Consider the following 16,333-nt stretch of genomic DNA (forward strand, 5'->3'; position numbering starts at 1 on the left):
AATTAGGTGGGTCCAATAGCTATATTGTATTCAGGCCTAAGCTTTACTTATTCTGATAACAATAAAAATATCAAACACATAATCCACATGTTCTATCACATCACATTCCGTTTGCTTTTGCAAATAACAGATATATGTATGGAGCACAAGGATACCTATTTTCTTCTGAACGCAACACCCCCAAAGACAACAGATTAAATTACCTCAAAATGTGTCCACGTTGATATTTATTCAATTATTCGTTACAATACTCTGAGGCACTTAGATATTCACCATGCTCCTCAAAATACTCAACCAGTCGCTTTAAGAACCCATCAATGCTCACTGTTTCGGTGTCACATACAACACAACACTGTCTTCTTGCTCGTGTCACAGCCACATTCATTCGCCTTCGATCACTTAGAAACCCAACCTGATATCGTTCCAGAATTATAAGAAAGCCCAAGAATGAAGTTCATTATCATTTAACAGACTTCTACCATATAGGATCCAGTGACAATAGTCAGATATGCTTAAAAATACCTCTTTCTTTGAGTTTGAACGAACCATTGAAATGATAATCGCTTCCTTCTCTCGACCTTGGAAACCATCAACGGTAGATATTTCCATATTTTTCAGCTTATCTTCATTGCTTCTCAACATCTTCAGTAAGACCACCTGCAAAATCATCAATGAATCTATGAGTTTATGCATAGAAATAGAGAGGGTACAGCTTCATAACAGTGTTTCAGTTTTCCAATGTTTGAATCAAAGTTGTGGAAGTCCATAGAAATGAGACAATTGACCACTTCAGAATAAAAACTTTTTACCTGTGCAGCATAAGGGGTAATAATTCCAATATCAGAAGCAAGGACTCCAGCCTGAACAAGTCTCTTTGCATGTGAAATAGAAACCTCAGCTTCACCTTCATTCAATGTGCTCTCTTCCTCATCCTTCTTCTCTTCCATATCACACCTATAGAAAATTAAAATCAAAGTCATATATGCCTCCCATCACATTTGAGATCTCTCTTGTAGAGGATTCAAATCGGTTCCTCATTTTCACACATTTATCTTCAACTACTACCCGCATTTGGCCCCACTTTTGTTTCAAGAAACGAAATAGTCAAAATATTTCAGTAAATGCAAAGTTAAATAACAATACAAACGAAAGGAGGGAATCCATTTCATGTGTTCCCTTGCTGGTAATCAAATTTCAATAATAAACAGCTTACCCAGTGGTGTCTACGAGAAGAAGGGTCGGTTCAGTTGATGATGACTTCTTAACATTCTCAAGATCAAAGAGCGTGTGCGCAGCAACACTAGAATGGGCTTTGACCTGCAATAATGAAATAACAGTCATCATCACCCGAAAGCAAAACAAAATGTTTTTATAACCTAAAATTTCAATATGTAAGCAACCATACAGCTAAAGTCTCAGTACCTTGCTGTTGTAAAGCTCTTTAGATGACCAGTTCATAATAAGCTCATGCATGCGGTACTGTACAGTGAGCATGGACATGACTTCATCTCCATACTGATCTGCAAGGCGTTCAAAAAGGGTTCTTCCTAACCCTTTCCTCTCAGCTTCAACACTCTGGATAGTTGGAGGAAGCTGCAGATGGTCCCCTGCAAGTATACATCTTGAGCCCTGAAATAAGGATACTGCATCTTAGGTCAGACTGTAATTTGTTATTGCTTTACATGCTAGGTTGATGCTCAGCCACAATCTTATAAATAACATATCAATTTTCATTTAAATATATATTAAATAACAGACTGAAACCTGTAAGAAGGCAGGTTTTACATTCATAAATCTTGAAGAACCATATCCTACTAGATGTCAGAAAAACCATGCAAATGAGCGGGTTTATGGTGATCCAGTTCCTAAAATCATTTTTCTCTAATCTATACAAAATGTTACTTCATATCTGTTTTCCATTTTATATACTATTTCAACAGATTATTACCTTCAGTAGAGCCATCCAACATGCTATTTCAAGAGCTTGAGCAGCTTCATCAATAATAACCAAATCAAACGTAGTGTTGTCTAGTTTGCGAGAACATGCACCAGTCAAGGTTGTCAATATGACATCGGCTTCCTTAATTACATCAATCACAGCAAGCTGCTGCCTTTTCCGCTCTTCTTTTGAAAGAGTTCTTAGCTCCTTCTGGATATCTCTCCTTGTATTTCTGTCTTTGGTTTTCAATAATTTCCCATTTAGTGCCTGAAGCAAAAAGTAGAGTATTCAGAAGAACACACAAAACGAAAATCCCTTTATACCAAATTAAACAATCTCTTGCTTCTATATCAAACAGATAAGCCAGGAATATTTAAATGCATTCAAATTAAACAGATAAACCGCTAATTCAGACATTATATATTGCCATTATAGTCCATTTTAGGATGATTATTACTTTTGGAAAGTACAGTGAAGTGCTTTTGGGTTACTTTTGAAAAGTACATGATGTTGTAAGTTAAAAAATATGCATTTAAATATATTTAAATTCTTTAATATTATAATATATAAAATAAATTAACTTAAATTATCATAAAAATATAAAAAAATATTTTGTATTAATAAATAAATAAATTTGTAATGATTGTTGTACATGTTCCATGAAAACACAAAATTTAAAATAATTTTTATCTAAAAGTTGACATGAAATATAAAATTTTCAATCACATATAATTTATTAATCATAAAATTTTATCTTGATAAAAAATTATAATTTTATAAATTATAAAATAAACACACCATAGGATAATAAAATGAAGGTTAAAACTATATTTTTGACTCCAAAAACACTTTTCAAATGAAAAAGTTGAAAGTTTTAGCTTTTGCGTTTGGATTTGGGTTAAAAAGTGCTTTTCAAACGCACTTTTTTTCTCCAAAAATTATATGTTTAGCATTGCTTATGGCTTCAAAAGCACTTTTCAAAAACAATGTTAAACGGAGCAGTATCTAAACAAAGGTCACATATATATATCATTCTTTAGCGTATTAGCTTTACTATAGCAAACTGAGACTTTAAATTATAGCATAAACATATACCTTCATTTCCTTACGAATGTCATTTGCAAGAGAGCTATTATCACCTCGTAGAACCTAGGAGCAAATAAATAAAAAAATAAAAATATTTAAGCACGCTAAGATTTAAACAAGTGGTAGAATCAAAACAATAATACATGCAAGAAGATAAGTTGCGTCCACTATACAGTACACAAGCCTTGGGAAACAAAGGAAACATCATTCTTGCTGATATATCTACGAATGGATGACATAAAAAGAAAGTTTCTGCACTTTGTCAATGGCTACTCTGAACAGATTTAGGAAGAAGAAAAAGTCTTATTTCTTCTAATAGGAGTACTCCCTTTTTAACATAGCAGAAAAAAAAATAAAAAAGGAAATAATCTCTAATAATTAGCCTATCCCTAAAAATTAGTAATTAGATTATGGCTAATATTTACAAAGAAATTCCTAGAACTAAGGTAGAGAATCTCCTTAATTTAAGGATTTCCAACACTCCCCCTCAAGCTGGAGTGTAGATGTCAATCGAACCTAGCTTGCCCATAACTTTTTCGAACCTTTTTCTACTCAAGCTCTTGGTTAACACATCTGGTACTTGTTGTCGAGTAGGTAGATATGAAACAGAAACTTCCCCTTTGTTAATTTTCTCCGTAATAAAGTGGCGATCGATTTCCACATGCTTGGTGCGGTCATTGTGTATAGGGTTGTGAGCTATACTAACTGCTGTCTGGTTGTCACAGTTCAGTATTATAGGTGTTGTCTAGGATAATTTTAGTTCTCCCATTAGTCGTTGTAGCCACATTCCTTCACATATACCTTGGGATAGAGCTCGATACTCAGCTTCAGCACTGTTGCGTGCCACAGCCGACTGTTTTTTACTCCTTCATGTCACAAGATTATGCCAAACATAGCTGCAGTAACCACTTGTGGAGCGCCTATATTAACAGCACCTGCCCAGTCTGCATCAGTGTAGACTTCTATGCTTCGATTTACATTTTTCTTGAAATGCAACCTGAACAGATTTAGGAAGAAGAAAAGTCTCTTATTTCTTCGAATAGGAGTACACCCTTTTTAACATAGCAGAAAAAAATAAAAAAGGAAATAATCTCTAATATTTACAAGGAAATAATCTCTAACAATAAGTTTATCCCTAAAATTCAATAATTAGATTATGGCTAATATTTACAAAGAAATTCCTAGATCTAAGGTAGAGAATCTCATTAATTTAAGGATTTCCAACACTCCCCCTCAAGCTGGAGTGTAGATGTCAATTGAACCTAGCTTGCCCATAATTTCTTCGAACCTTTTTCTGCTCAAGCTCTCGGTTAACACGTATGCTACTTGTTGTCGAGTAGGTAGATATGAAACACAAACTTCCCCTTTGTTAATTTTCTCTGTAATAAAGTGGCGATCGATTTCCACATGCTTGGTACGGTTATGGTGTACAGGATTGTGAGCTATATTAACTGTTGCCTGGTTGTCACAGTTCAGTTTTATAGGTGTTGTATAGGATAATTTTAGTTCTCCCATTAGCCGTTGTAGCCACATTCCTTCACACATACCTTGGGACTCGATACTCAGCTTCAGCACTGCTGTGTGCCACAACCGACTGTTTTTACTCCATGTCACGAGATTACCCCAAACATAGCTGCAGTAACCACTTGTGGAGCGCCTGTCATTAATAGCACCTGCCGAGTCTGCATTAGTGTAGACTTCTATGCTTCGATTTACATTTTTCTTGAAATGCAACCCCTTACCCGGAGTCCCTTTTAAATATCTCAATATCCTGTAGGCAGCTTCCAAATGTTTCTGCTTAGGAGCATGCATAAATTGACTAATAACACTTACTCCAAACGTTATGTCTGGACGAGTATGAGAAAGATAGATAAGTTTTCCCACTAACCTTTGATATCTCCCCCTGTCTACCTCTTCTCCATCCTTATCAGTTCCTAATTTAAGGTTGGGTTCCATGGGAGTCTCGACTGGTTTGCAACCCAACAGTCTGACTTCAGAAAGTAGATCAAGAACATACTTTCTTTGAGAGATTGAAATACCTGCCTTTGACCTTGCTATCTCCATTCCAAGAAAATATCTAAGATTCCCCAAGTCTTTAAGTTGAAACTCAAGACTTGAGAATTCTTTTAGTGTTTCAATTTCAATAGAGTCATCTCCTGTCAATATTATGTCATCAACGTATACAATGAGAATACAACACTTCCCATTAGCCGAGTGTTTGTAGAATAAGGTGTGATCAGCTTGACCTTGAATATACTGTCTACTCGTCATGGCTTTGGCAAAACGATTAAACCAAGCCCTGGGGGATTGCTTTAGTCCATACAAAGACTTCTTCAACTTGCATACTTGACCCTTTCTTCCTTCGAATCCGGGCAAAAAATTCATGTAGACTTCTTCGTTTAATTCTCCATTGAGAAAAGCATTCTTTACATCCAGTTGGATCAAAGACCAATCTAAATTGACAGCAATTGAGAAGAGCACTCGAATAGTATTTAGTTTGGCCACTGGTGCAAATGTTTCCTCGTAGTCCAACCCATATGTTTGAGTGAAACCCCTGGCCACAAGTCTAGCCTTGTATCGATCAATGCTCCCATCTGGTTTAACTTTCGTAGTGAAAATCCACTTACAACCCACGGTCTTCTTTCCAAAAGGTAGTTTAGATATTTCCCAACGTTCCATTGTCTTCAAGAGCCTTTATTTCTTCCAACACGGCTTGCTTCCATTTGGTTGACTTAAGAGCCTCTTCTATGTTCTTTGGAGTTTCTACAGAGACAATATTAGAAATAAAGACATTGTAGGATTTAGACAAGTTCCCATAGGATACAAACCGAGAAATGGGATGTTGAGTGCAGCTTATCGTGCCCTTTCTGATTGCAATTGGAAGATAGATGGAAGGCGAAGGAGGTGAGACTTCTTCCTCAGGACAGTCCTCGGTTAAAGATGGCATTGGCACTGCTATTTCAGTTTCAGGCAGCTGATGTTTCCGAGAATATATACGAAGGTGTTGAGTTTTTTCTTGTTGTTTTTCAGAAGGAGAGGGTTGTTTATCTTCATTTGTATGATTAATCGCCCTTGTTTCTTGTTGTTGCACAGTGGAGTCGAGTAAAACAGGGTCCAAATCAGGAATTACAATGGTTGTAGGATTTTCAGAAGTGGCTGTAGGATTTTCAACAGGTTTTGTAGTGGTGATAGGATTGATAGAGTCTTGAGGTATAATGAGAAGGTTGTTCAAGGTCTCATCTTCACTAAATATCTCCCTCTGAAGATGAGAGGCTGAAAAATATGGCTCGTTTTCGAAGAAAGTAACATCAAGGGACACAAACATCCGGTGTAGGGTTGGAGAATAGCATTTGTACCCCTTTTGTGTAGGTGAGTATCCAAGAAAGACACAAGTGTGGGCTCTAGGATCAAGTTTAGATCGGTTAGGTTGATGATTGTGGACAAATGCTTTGCAACCAAAAATTTTGGTTGGGAGATTAGGAACACGAAACAAGGGAATTTTTTTTTAAAGAGTATATAAAGGTGTTTGAAAGTTTAATACCTTTGATGGGAGTCGGTTTATAAGATAACAAGCAGTGAGAACAGCTTCTCCCCATAAATACTTCGGTACATCCATAGTAAACATAAGAGCACGAGCCACGGCTTCAAGGTGTCTGTTTTTCCTCTCGATAACCCGGTTTTGTTGAGGGGTGTCGGGACAAGAACTCTGATGTATGATTCTTGCTCAGAAAGATAAGGGCTTGGGATAGGATTGAAGTACTCTCTCCCATTATCAATTCTAAGGGTATGAATTTTGGAATTAAACTGAGTTCGAATCATTGAATGAAAGCTTTGGAAGACTCTAAAGACTTCGGTTTTTTTTTTTTTGAGAAGATAGATCCAACAAACTCTAGTGTGGTCATCAATGAATGTTATGAACCACCTAGCCCCTGTGACATTTTTTACTCGACTGGCTCCCCATAGATCACTGTGGATTAAGGAGAAAAGTTGAGATTGAACATAAGGTTTCAAAGGATAAGGGACACGAGTATGTTTAGACAGTTGGCAAACTTCACAATTCAAGGAACTTATTTTCTTATTTAGAAATAGTAGAGGAAACAGTTTCTTTACGTACGTAAAATTAGGGTGTCCTAGACTACGGTACCATAGCATGATAGATTCTTCTTTTGATGTAGATAAGGCCATCCCTTCTTGTGAACTGTTTTATTCCAAATATATAAGCCATCATCGACTTTAGTAGTGCCAATCATCTTCCCTGATTCTTGTTCCTGAACCACACAACCGAAAGCAGAAAATTCAACAATTATTTTCTCATCCTTGGTATGTCCAACCCGGTTAGAGTGGTTACACCATGGCCTATTTGAACCGAAATTAGAGAGGGTTTCATTGATATCACCCATGAGAGAAGAAAAAAAAATTTAGGAAGAGAGATGAGAGACAAATGAGTAGGATCGAATGAATCCTATGGCTCTCGATACCATGAACAGATTTAGGAAGAAGAAAAGTCTCTTATTTCTTCGAATAGGAGTACACCCTTTTTAACATAGCAGAAAAAAATAAAAAATAAAATAATCTTTAATATTTACAAGGAAATAATCTCTAATAATAAGCCTATCCCTAAAAATCAGTAATTAGAATATGGCTAATATTTACAAGAAAATTCCTAGAACTAAGGTAGAGAATCTCCTTAATTTAAGGATTTCCAACACAACCCCTTACCAGGAGTCCCTTTTAAGTATCTCAATATCTTGTAGGCAGCTACCAAGTGTTTCTCCCTAGGAGCATGCATAAATTGACTAATAACACTTACTCCAAACGCTATGACTGGACGAGTGTGAGAAAGATAGATAAGTTTTCCCACTAACCGTTGATATCTCCCCCTGTCTACCTCTTCTCCATCCTTATCAGATCCTAATTTAAGGTTTGGTTCCATGGGAGTCTCAGCTGGTTTGCAACCCAACAATTCGACTTCAGAAAGTAGATCAAGAACATACTTTCTTTGAGAGATTGAAATACCTGCCATTGACCTTACTATCTCCATTCCAAGAAAATATCGAAGATTCCCCAAGTCTTTAAGGAATTTTGGAATTCCTTTAGTCTTTCAATTTCAATACAATCATCTCCTGTTAATATTATGTCATCTACGTATACAATGAGAATACAACATTTCCCATTAGCCGAGTGTTTGTAGAATAAGGTGTGATCAGCTTGACCTTAAATATAATGTCTACTCGTCATGGTTTTGGCAAAACGATTAAACCAAGCCATAGGGGATTGCTTTAGTCCATACAAAGACTTCTTCAACTTGCATACTTGGCCTTGCTTCCTTCGAATCCGAGCGTAAAATCCATGTAGACTTCTTCGTTTAATTCTCTATTGAGAAAAGCATTTTTTACATCCAATTTGATCAAAGTCCAATCTAAGTTGACGGCAATTGAGAAGAGCACTCGAATAGTATTTAGTTTGGCCATTGGTGCAAATGTTTCCTCGTAGTCTAACCCATATGTTTGAGTGAAACCCCTGGCCACAAGTCTAGCCTTGTATCGATAAATACTCCCATCTGCTTTAAATTTCGTAGTGAAAATCCACTTACAACCCACGGTCTTCTTCCAGTAGGTAGTTTAGATATTTCCCACGTTCCATTGTATTCAAGAGTCTTTATTTCTTCCAACACAGCTTGCTTCCATTTGGTTGACTTAAGAGCCTCTTCGATGTTCTTTGGAGTTTCTACAGAGTCAATATTAGAAATAAAGGCATTGTAAGATTTAGACAAGTTCCCATAGGATACAAACCGAGAAATGGGATGTTGAGTGCAGCTTCTAGTGCCCTTTCTTACTGCAATTGGAAGATAAATGGAAGGCGAAGGAGGAGAGACATCTTCCTCAGGACAGTCCTCGGGTAAAGATGGCATTGGCACTACTGTTTCAGTTTCTGGCAGCTGATGTTTCAGAGAGTATACACGAAGTTGCTGAGTTTTTTCTTGTTGTTTTTCAGGAGGAGAGGGTTATTTTTCTTCATTAGTATGGTTAATCACCCTTGTTTCTTGTTGCTGCACAATGGAGTCGAGTAAAACAGGGTCCAAATCAGGAATTACAGTGGCTGTAGAAATTTTAGCAGGTTTTCAACAATGGCTGTAGGATTTTCAGCAGGTTTTGTAGTGGTGGTAGGACTGATAGGGTCTTGAGGTATAATGAGAAGGTTGTTTAAGGTCTCATCTTCACTAAATATCTCCCCCTGAAGATGAGAGGCTGAAAAATATGGCTCGTTTTCGAAGAAAGTAACATCAAGGGACACAAACATCCGGTGTAGGGTTGGAGATTAACACTTGTACCCCTTTTGTGTAGGTGAGTATCCAAGAAAGACACAAGTGTGGGCTCTAGGATCAAGTTTAGATCGGTTAGGTTGTTGATTGTGGACAAATGCTTTGCAACCGAAAATTTTGGTTGGGAGATTAGGAACACGAAACAAGGGAAAAAAATTTAAAGAGTATGTAAAGGTGTTTGAAAGTTTAATACCTTTGATGGGAGTCGGTTTATAAGATAACAAGCAGTGAGAACAGCTTCTCCCCATAAATACTTCGGTACACCCATAGTAAACATAAGAGCACGAGCCACGGCTACAAGGTGTCTGTTTTTCCTCTCGGAAACTCCGTTTTGTTGAGAGGTGTCGGGACAAGAACTTTGATGTATGATTCCTTGCTCAGAAAGATAAGGGCTTAGGATTGAATTAAAGTACTCTTTCCCATTATCAGTTTTAAGGGTGGGAATTTTAGAATTGAACTGAGTTCGAATCATTGAATGAAAACTTTGGAAGACTCTAGATACTTAGGTTTTTTCTTTAAAGAGATAGACCCAACAAACTCTTGTGTGGTCATCAATGAATGTTATGAACCACCTAGCCCCTGTGACATTTTTTATTCGACTGGCTCCCCATAGATCACTATGGATTAAAGAGAAAGGTTGAGATTGAACATAAGGTTTCAAAGGATAAGGGACACTGGTATGTTTAGACAGTTGACAAACTTCACAATTCAAGGAACTTATTTTCTTATTTAGAAATAGTAGAGGAAACAGTTTCTTCAAGTACATAAAATTAGGGTGTCCTAGTCTACGGTGCCATAGCATGATAGATTCTTCTTTCGATGTAGATAAGGTTATCCCTTCTTGTGAACTGTTTTTATTCCAAATATATAAGCCATCATCAACTTTAGCAGTGCCAATCATCTTCCCCGATTCCTGTTCCTGAACCACACAACCGAAAGCAGAAAATTCATCAAGTACTTTCTCATCCTTGGTAAGCTTGCTAATTGAGAGTAAATTAAAGATTTGGAACATATAAAACTTTATCAATGGAAAAATTTTCAGTAAGTCTGATTGTTCCAATTCCAGCCACCGGCGAGTAAGATCCATCAGCTATGCGAATTCGGGAGTAATCATGACAAGGTAAATATGTGTGAAACAAACTTAGATCACCTGTCATGTGGTTGGATGCACCCGAATCTAGTATCCAGATGGGTTCATGTGTAGTATTTAAGGAAGTACCTTGAATAGCTAGTGACCTACTAGCTGTAGGAGTCCCGAGGAGTTTATGAAGAGCCTCAAGTTGAGTTTTGATTAGCCGAACATCTTGGGCATCTTCTTCAGTAGTATATATCATTGTTGTCTTGTTTTCTTTCTGATTTTTTCCAGGATAACCATGGAGTTTAAAGCATTTCTCCTTGGTATGTCCAACCCGGTTACAGTGGCTACACCATGGCCTATTTGAACCAGAATCAATTCCAGCCTCGTACCTTTGAGACTGTGGGCCTTTCGAAATAAGAGCAGTGTTCTCGAAAGGACGATGACCAGCTGTGGTCAAAGGTTTTAGTTCTCTTGTGTCTCCCAACATAATAAGACGTCGTTTCTCTTCCCTCCTTACTTCAACAAATGCTTATCCAATGGTTGGTAGTGTGGTTCTGCCTAGTATTCGTCCTCAAACCTCATCAAGATCACGATTTAGTCCTGCTATGAACTCATAAAGACGCTCTTTGTTAATATGATCCATGAACTTGGTGTGTTCTGAGCCCTCGCCCCAATCAGCTTCATAATACATGTCCAACTCATGCCATAAGATCTTTAGGTGGTTGTAATATTGAGTGACTTCAAGTGTTCCTTGCCGAATATCTTTCAACTTTAATTTGATCTCGAATACTTGGGAAGCATTTCCAAGATTTGAGTAATTCTCCTTAATTGCATCCCACATTTCTTTGGCAGTTTTGAAAAAAAGGTAAGTTCGGCTTATATTACCTTCCATTGAATTTATAAGCCAAGCCATGATCATTGAGTTGTTAAGCTCCCAAGTTGCATGACCAGATTCTGTCGATGTTGGTCGAGGAATGTCTCCATTGATGTACCCAATTTTTCCTAAACCACGAAAACCATAAGGACAAATTGTGACCATTGCAGGAAATTTTTTCCATCTAATCGATAATTTGTAATTGTAAGAGAGGAGTTAAGGTTACTTTGAGGGATTCATTGGCTGTGATTTTGAGTAATTTGTGAGATCTCAGTCTCAGAGAGGGTTTCATTGATATCACCCATGAGAGAAGGAAAAAGAATTGTTTAGGAAGAGAGATAAGAGACAAATGAGTCGGATCGAATGAATCCTATGGCTCTCGATACCATGAACAGATTTAGGAAGAAGAAAAGTCTTATTTCTTCTAATAGGAGTACACCCCTTTTAACATAGCAGAAAAAGAATAAAAAGGAAATAATCTCTAATAATTAGTCTATCCCTAAAAATTAGTAATTAGATTATGGCTAATATTTACAAGGAAATTCCTAGAACTAAGGTAGAAAATCTCCTAAATTTAAGTATTTCCAACATACTCAAATGAAGTGATGATACGAGACTGGGTCTCAATTTCTCAGAAATAGAACATGAGGACTTATTTTTCTGTCCCGGGAAAACTATGGATAACAAAATGATAAAGACCATTGTACGGAAGCATCAATGACATCCTTTCAACATATAAGCAAAAGCACATAATCATAAATAAAAGCATTTTAAAAGAAATCTGTGAAACACTGGACGGGGGTAACTTTCAAGTATGTGCCTGAAACTGAATGAAGCACGAGCACAGAGACACAATACATGTATGACACAACATGGACACAGCCACACGGTAATTTTTAGAAAATCGAGATATGGGTGTGGCAGGGTACGGAAATAAAAATACTTTTTATAAATTTTTTAACACAAAAATATTTCACTTAAATAAAAATACTAATGTTTTTATTAATATATAATTAAAATTTAAAAATATTTTTAATCAAATAAGTAAATTTAATTAAATAAACTATATTTATACTTATCATAACAATTGATTATTTGAAAACTTTAATAATAATAATAATATAATAAAAGTATATAATGGGTCACACAAATTAAAATTTTACTTCCCACCCCAAACACATTTTCAATCATCTCATGATTCCACGTATGACATTTCCTCATTTCGTTATTACTCAGAACCATTTTCCCAAGTCTTTTACACACAAAATATTTTCCCCGTCTTCCTATACTAAAAAAGTACATTCAAATTTCATTGTCGTTTTTTTTTTTCCTTTTCAAAACCAAAGGTTTACCTTTGCATCAAGAGCACTGTCCAAAACTTGAGGTAGTAAACGTGCAGGATGCCCCAATCTCACAATCTTTACTCTGACGAAAATTTTATTGAAATGAAAATTAGGTAATCATATGCCATCCTAATTCTCACGAACTTCTAACATTTCAAGTCTCAGCAGAAATCATATGAAAGTAACAATAAAAAAAAAGACAAGACGAGATTTACTAACTGGCATATGGCCCAACAATTAATAATAAAAAATTACTGAATTTTATGGAATTGAAATATGCTAGAACCAGCAAACGTCAACAGAATCAAGGTAAGCATAAAAAAATGGGTAGTTTAAATCCTTTGGTTCTTATCTGCTAAAATAAATCATTAGTCCTTTTGCGTGAATGAAGTCCCAGAAGTAGAAAACCATGAGGATCAGAAACAAAAGTAAATCAGGAAAGATTTCTTTACTAATTGAGGCTGAAGAATGCTTTCCAGTATATTTGGCCATTGTACCTGTGAGTGGCAAGTCGCTCAACAATGTTGTCAACAGCAATATTTGAAGCAGCACAAGCGAGTATCTTGGACCCTCGCTTCACTTCTTGTAGTATAATTTCCACAACTGTTGTAGTTTTTCCAGTTCCAGGAGGTCCATGCAGCAAAAATACATCCTTTGATGAAAGTGCCTTTAAAATGGCATCTTTCTTGATCCCAAAAAGAAGGTTAATGAATAAATTAGGGCAAAAAAATCGATCCTTCGTTTGTAAAACATATAGTATGCATAAAGCCTATATAAACATGTTTTACAGCGTAAATATGTTTTGATGCCAACATGTTCATAGTGCACATAGAATATAGCTTTTAACCATAACATCATCACCATTCAGTGTGAGAAGAACAGAACAAAAGAAAAGAAACACAGTGAAAAGAAATAATAAGTTAATTATTTGAAAAGATGAGAACAATGAATCCATACAACGCACCTGAGAATGATCAAGGTTTTTGTTAAATGGGGTGAATGTGACAGTGCCCTTCTTTGATACTGTTGGCTGTCTCTCTCCGAACAATACAGGAACTAGATCTGCGGCAGGACCCGTCAGCACACCTTTACTCAATGTTATCAAAGCATCTTTCATCCTACGATATGTCACCTGCAAAGGTCATTATATATGTGATACGTTTTTCCTTATAAGCACTGACAGTACCAACTCCATATATCTTGTAAATCATCAAGTATTCAATATTAATCTAGTTCTATCCTTGGATATATAATTAGATGTTAACAGCAAAAATGAAAACTAAAACCTCACATTTCACTTCCTACATGATTCCCAGGTCAACCAGAACAAACTTTTCAACAAACATAAAAAAAAAATTGAAAGTGATTTGAAATGCACTGGGGAAAGTCTGAATCCACATAAAAAGTAGAACTATTGTCCACACTGTGTAACTGAAGAAGCCAATATGAAAAACCTGGAAGCAAAATAAATTCAGAATAGCAGACCTCATTTGCCACTTTTTCAAGACGCAAGGGACTATTTAAACCATCTTCTGGGACATCATCAAAAGCAACTGTGATTGAGGAATCCTATGCACATGGATCAGAGGTAAAAGAAATTCAGAGGAGGGTCATTCATGATATGAAGCAACAAAACCAATAAAGAAATAACCCAACACCAATGCTCCATCTCTAATAATTACCTTCAACCGGTAAACTACACCTTGCCCAAGAGAAGGAGAACCTAAAACAGCCTTGTTTGGTTTTAGAACGACTACATCATGGGTTCCAAACTGCATTGCAAGCAAGGGGAAAACATTAGCTGTTAAAAAGAAGGGAACATGCATTTCAAAACAACATAAAAGAAAATGAAAAAAAAAATCCCTTCATTTTCATTGGATATACACTCAGTTATAACCGAATGCAATGCTATTTCTTATTTACATCAATTAGTTATTTCATCGTTTTCAAGAAATTAAATTAGAACATTTTGACCCCAAATCATGTTTTCAAGCAATATTGTTCCATCGTGAAGTAAGGCAGACAACTGTTGAAATCCAGCATAGAACCACATTCAAGAAAAATAGACAGTTTGCAATTATAATAAATACTAAGAAAATATTCACTGAAAGCAAAGGAGTGATTAAATACAAATGTTTTCTTCACTGCAATTTAAAATGTATTCTACAGTAGAGTTTTCCAAAAAAGCACCACTTCAAGAATCCTCACCTTGTGAGCGGGAAGAACATCTCCTTTCGTCGAGTGGAACTCAAGTAGAGTTTTCCCCATAAGCCCTGTCTATTTGCAAAACCAAATTATGGGTAAACAATAAGAAACTGAAGCCGTTTCTAAAACACAATTTTAAGCATGGTCCTTGCTCCTTTTAGCAAAACAAAACAAAATGGGTATCCTCTTTTTCTTCCCTTTCCATCTACTTTACAGAGCCAGCAAATGCAGCTAATTAAAAGTAGCACAAAGACCATATAGAAAGCAAAGAAAACAAACCAACCTGAGCATCGACACACTTCAAATTTAGAATGATGGAGCCCCTCTTTTGAGCAGTGACCAAATTTCTTGCTGCTCCTGAACTTAGAGAAGCTGATATCTCAGCTTCCTGAAACACAAACAGACTTCTCTAATCAAAACTTTGTAGAAACAGAAAATGAATCAACGGCTATACTAGAACGGAATAATATCTTTTACATCAAAATCGCCACAAAAGTTTCAGAGTCGAAGAATGCTGGAACAAAAATATGAAAACTTCTCTGGTTTGGAGCTATTGATGATTGAAAAGTTATTTAGAGAAAAATCAAATACAAATCTATAGAGGGAGAGGAGTGAAAGAAAGAACCTTCTCCAAATCAATTAAAGGGGTGACGTTGGTGATGAATTGTTGAAGAGATATTGGAGATGATGTTTTCTTCTTTTCTCCCTGCATCGCCATTGCTGCTACACTACCACTGTCACTACCGTCGGGGGATAACTGTGAAAAATTATGGAGAGGTTAGGTTATATACACTTTAGACCTTAATTTATCATTCATTTATGTAAATTTTTCATATAATATAATTTAAAAATTCAAATGATTTTCTATTAATTTAATTATTTTTCCTTTAGATGACTTAGAGTAATTATATATAATATATATTCATGATTTAATAACAGACATACACCTTAATAACATAATTGCTTAAACCTAAAATCTCAAAAAAAATCTTTTTACAACAAAAATATTAAATTGATCAACATTTTATTTACTTTTACTTCACTGACATTAAGATATTTGTCACACCCTAAAGTTGGGGTAAATATTTTTAGAGACCAAATTGTATGATTTTCAAAATTTTATGGCAATTTTTTAAATTCTTGAAAGTTCAAGGACCCAAGCTTGAGATTGCCCCTCCCTTTTAGTGATAATAAAAAAAGCTTTTACGTGGGATTGAAACTTATGTCTTTCTGCAATAATGGAGCCATTGTCTTTGACACCTAGGCAAGGGTTCTTTTCAAGACAAAATTATTAAAATTATTTTATAAACAGATGCTTAAAGATGGCATTGGGTTCAGTTCTTTTGGAGATTCTAAGGAAGCCACGATCGGGGATGTTTTGAGCGAGTTAATGATCTTTATGGCTCCTTCATGGGTCGTTGTATTGATCGGAGTTTTGATGGGATAGCATGGAAGTCGAAGTGGGCAAATATAGGCAGAGGAATGT

The 16,333-nt window shown here is 36.0% G+C and overlaps 1 protein-coding gene across 2 annotated transcripts; it reads right to left on the reverse strand.

Annotated features, from left to right (window-relative positions):
• Window positions 1–158: 158 nt before the first annotated feature.
• LOC120212283 (DNA-binding protein SMUBP-2-like) lies at window positions 159–15,624 on the reverse strand. 2 transcript variants are annotated; one of them, XM_039210646.1, is made up of 15 exons: window positions 15,473–15,624; window positions 15,131–15,235; window positions 14,851–14,919; window positions 14,325–14,414; window positions 14,128–14,211; window positions 13,607–13,774; window positions 13,140–13,327; window positions 12,652–12,724; window positions 3,035–3,088; window positions 1,949–2,206; window positions 1,423–1,629; window positions 1,214–1,317; window positions 810–954; window positions 523–657; window positions 159–412 (listed from the first exon to the last, which is right to left on the reverse strand). In XM_039210646.1, exons 1-15 carry the CDS (start codon window positions 15,563–15,565, stop codon window positions 236–238), a joined length of 1,950 nt encoding a protein of 649 aa, XP_039066577.1. In that variant the 5' UTR covers window positions 15,566–15,624; the 3' UTR covers window positions 159–235. The 2 variants fall into 2 exon arrangements, with proteins under 2 accessions (XP_039066577.1, XP_039066578.1); XM_039210647.1 differs by having other exon boundaries at window positions 14,851–14,915; window positions 15,473–15,488.
• Between the last annotated feature and the right edge of the window lie 709 nt (window positions 15,625–16,333).

Source organism: Hibiscus syriacus, unplaced genomic scaffold (genome assembly GCF_006381635.1).
Source record: "Hibiscus syriacus cultivar Baekdansim isolate YM2019G1 unplaced genomic scaffold, ASM638163v2 tig00110009_pilon, whole genome shotgun sequence".
NCBI classification, from domain to species: Eukaryota; Viridiplantae; Streptophyta; class Magnoliopsida; order Malvales; family Malvaceae; genus Hibiscus; species Hibiscus syriacus.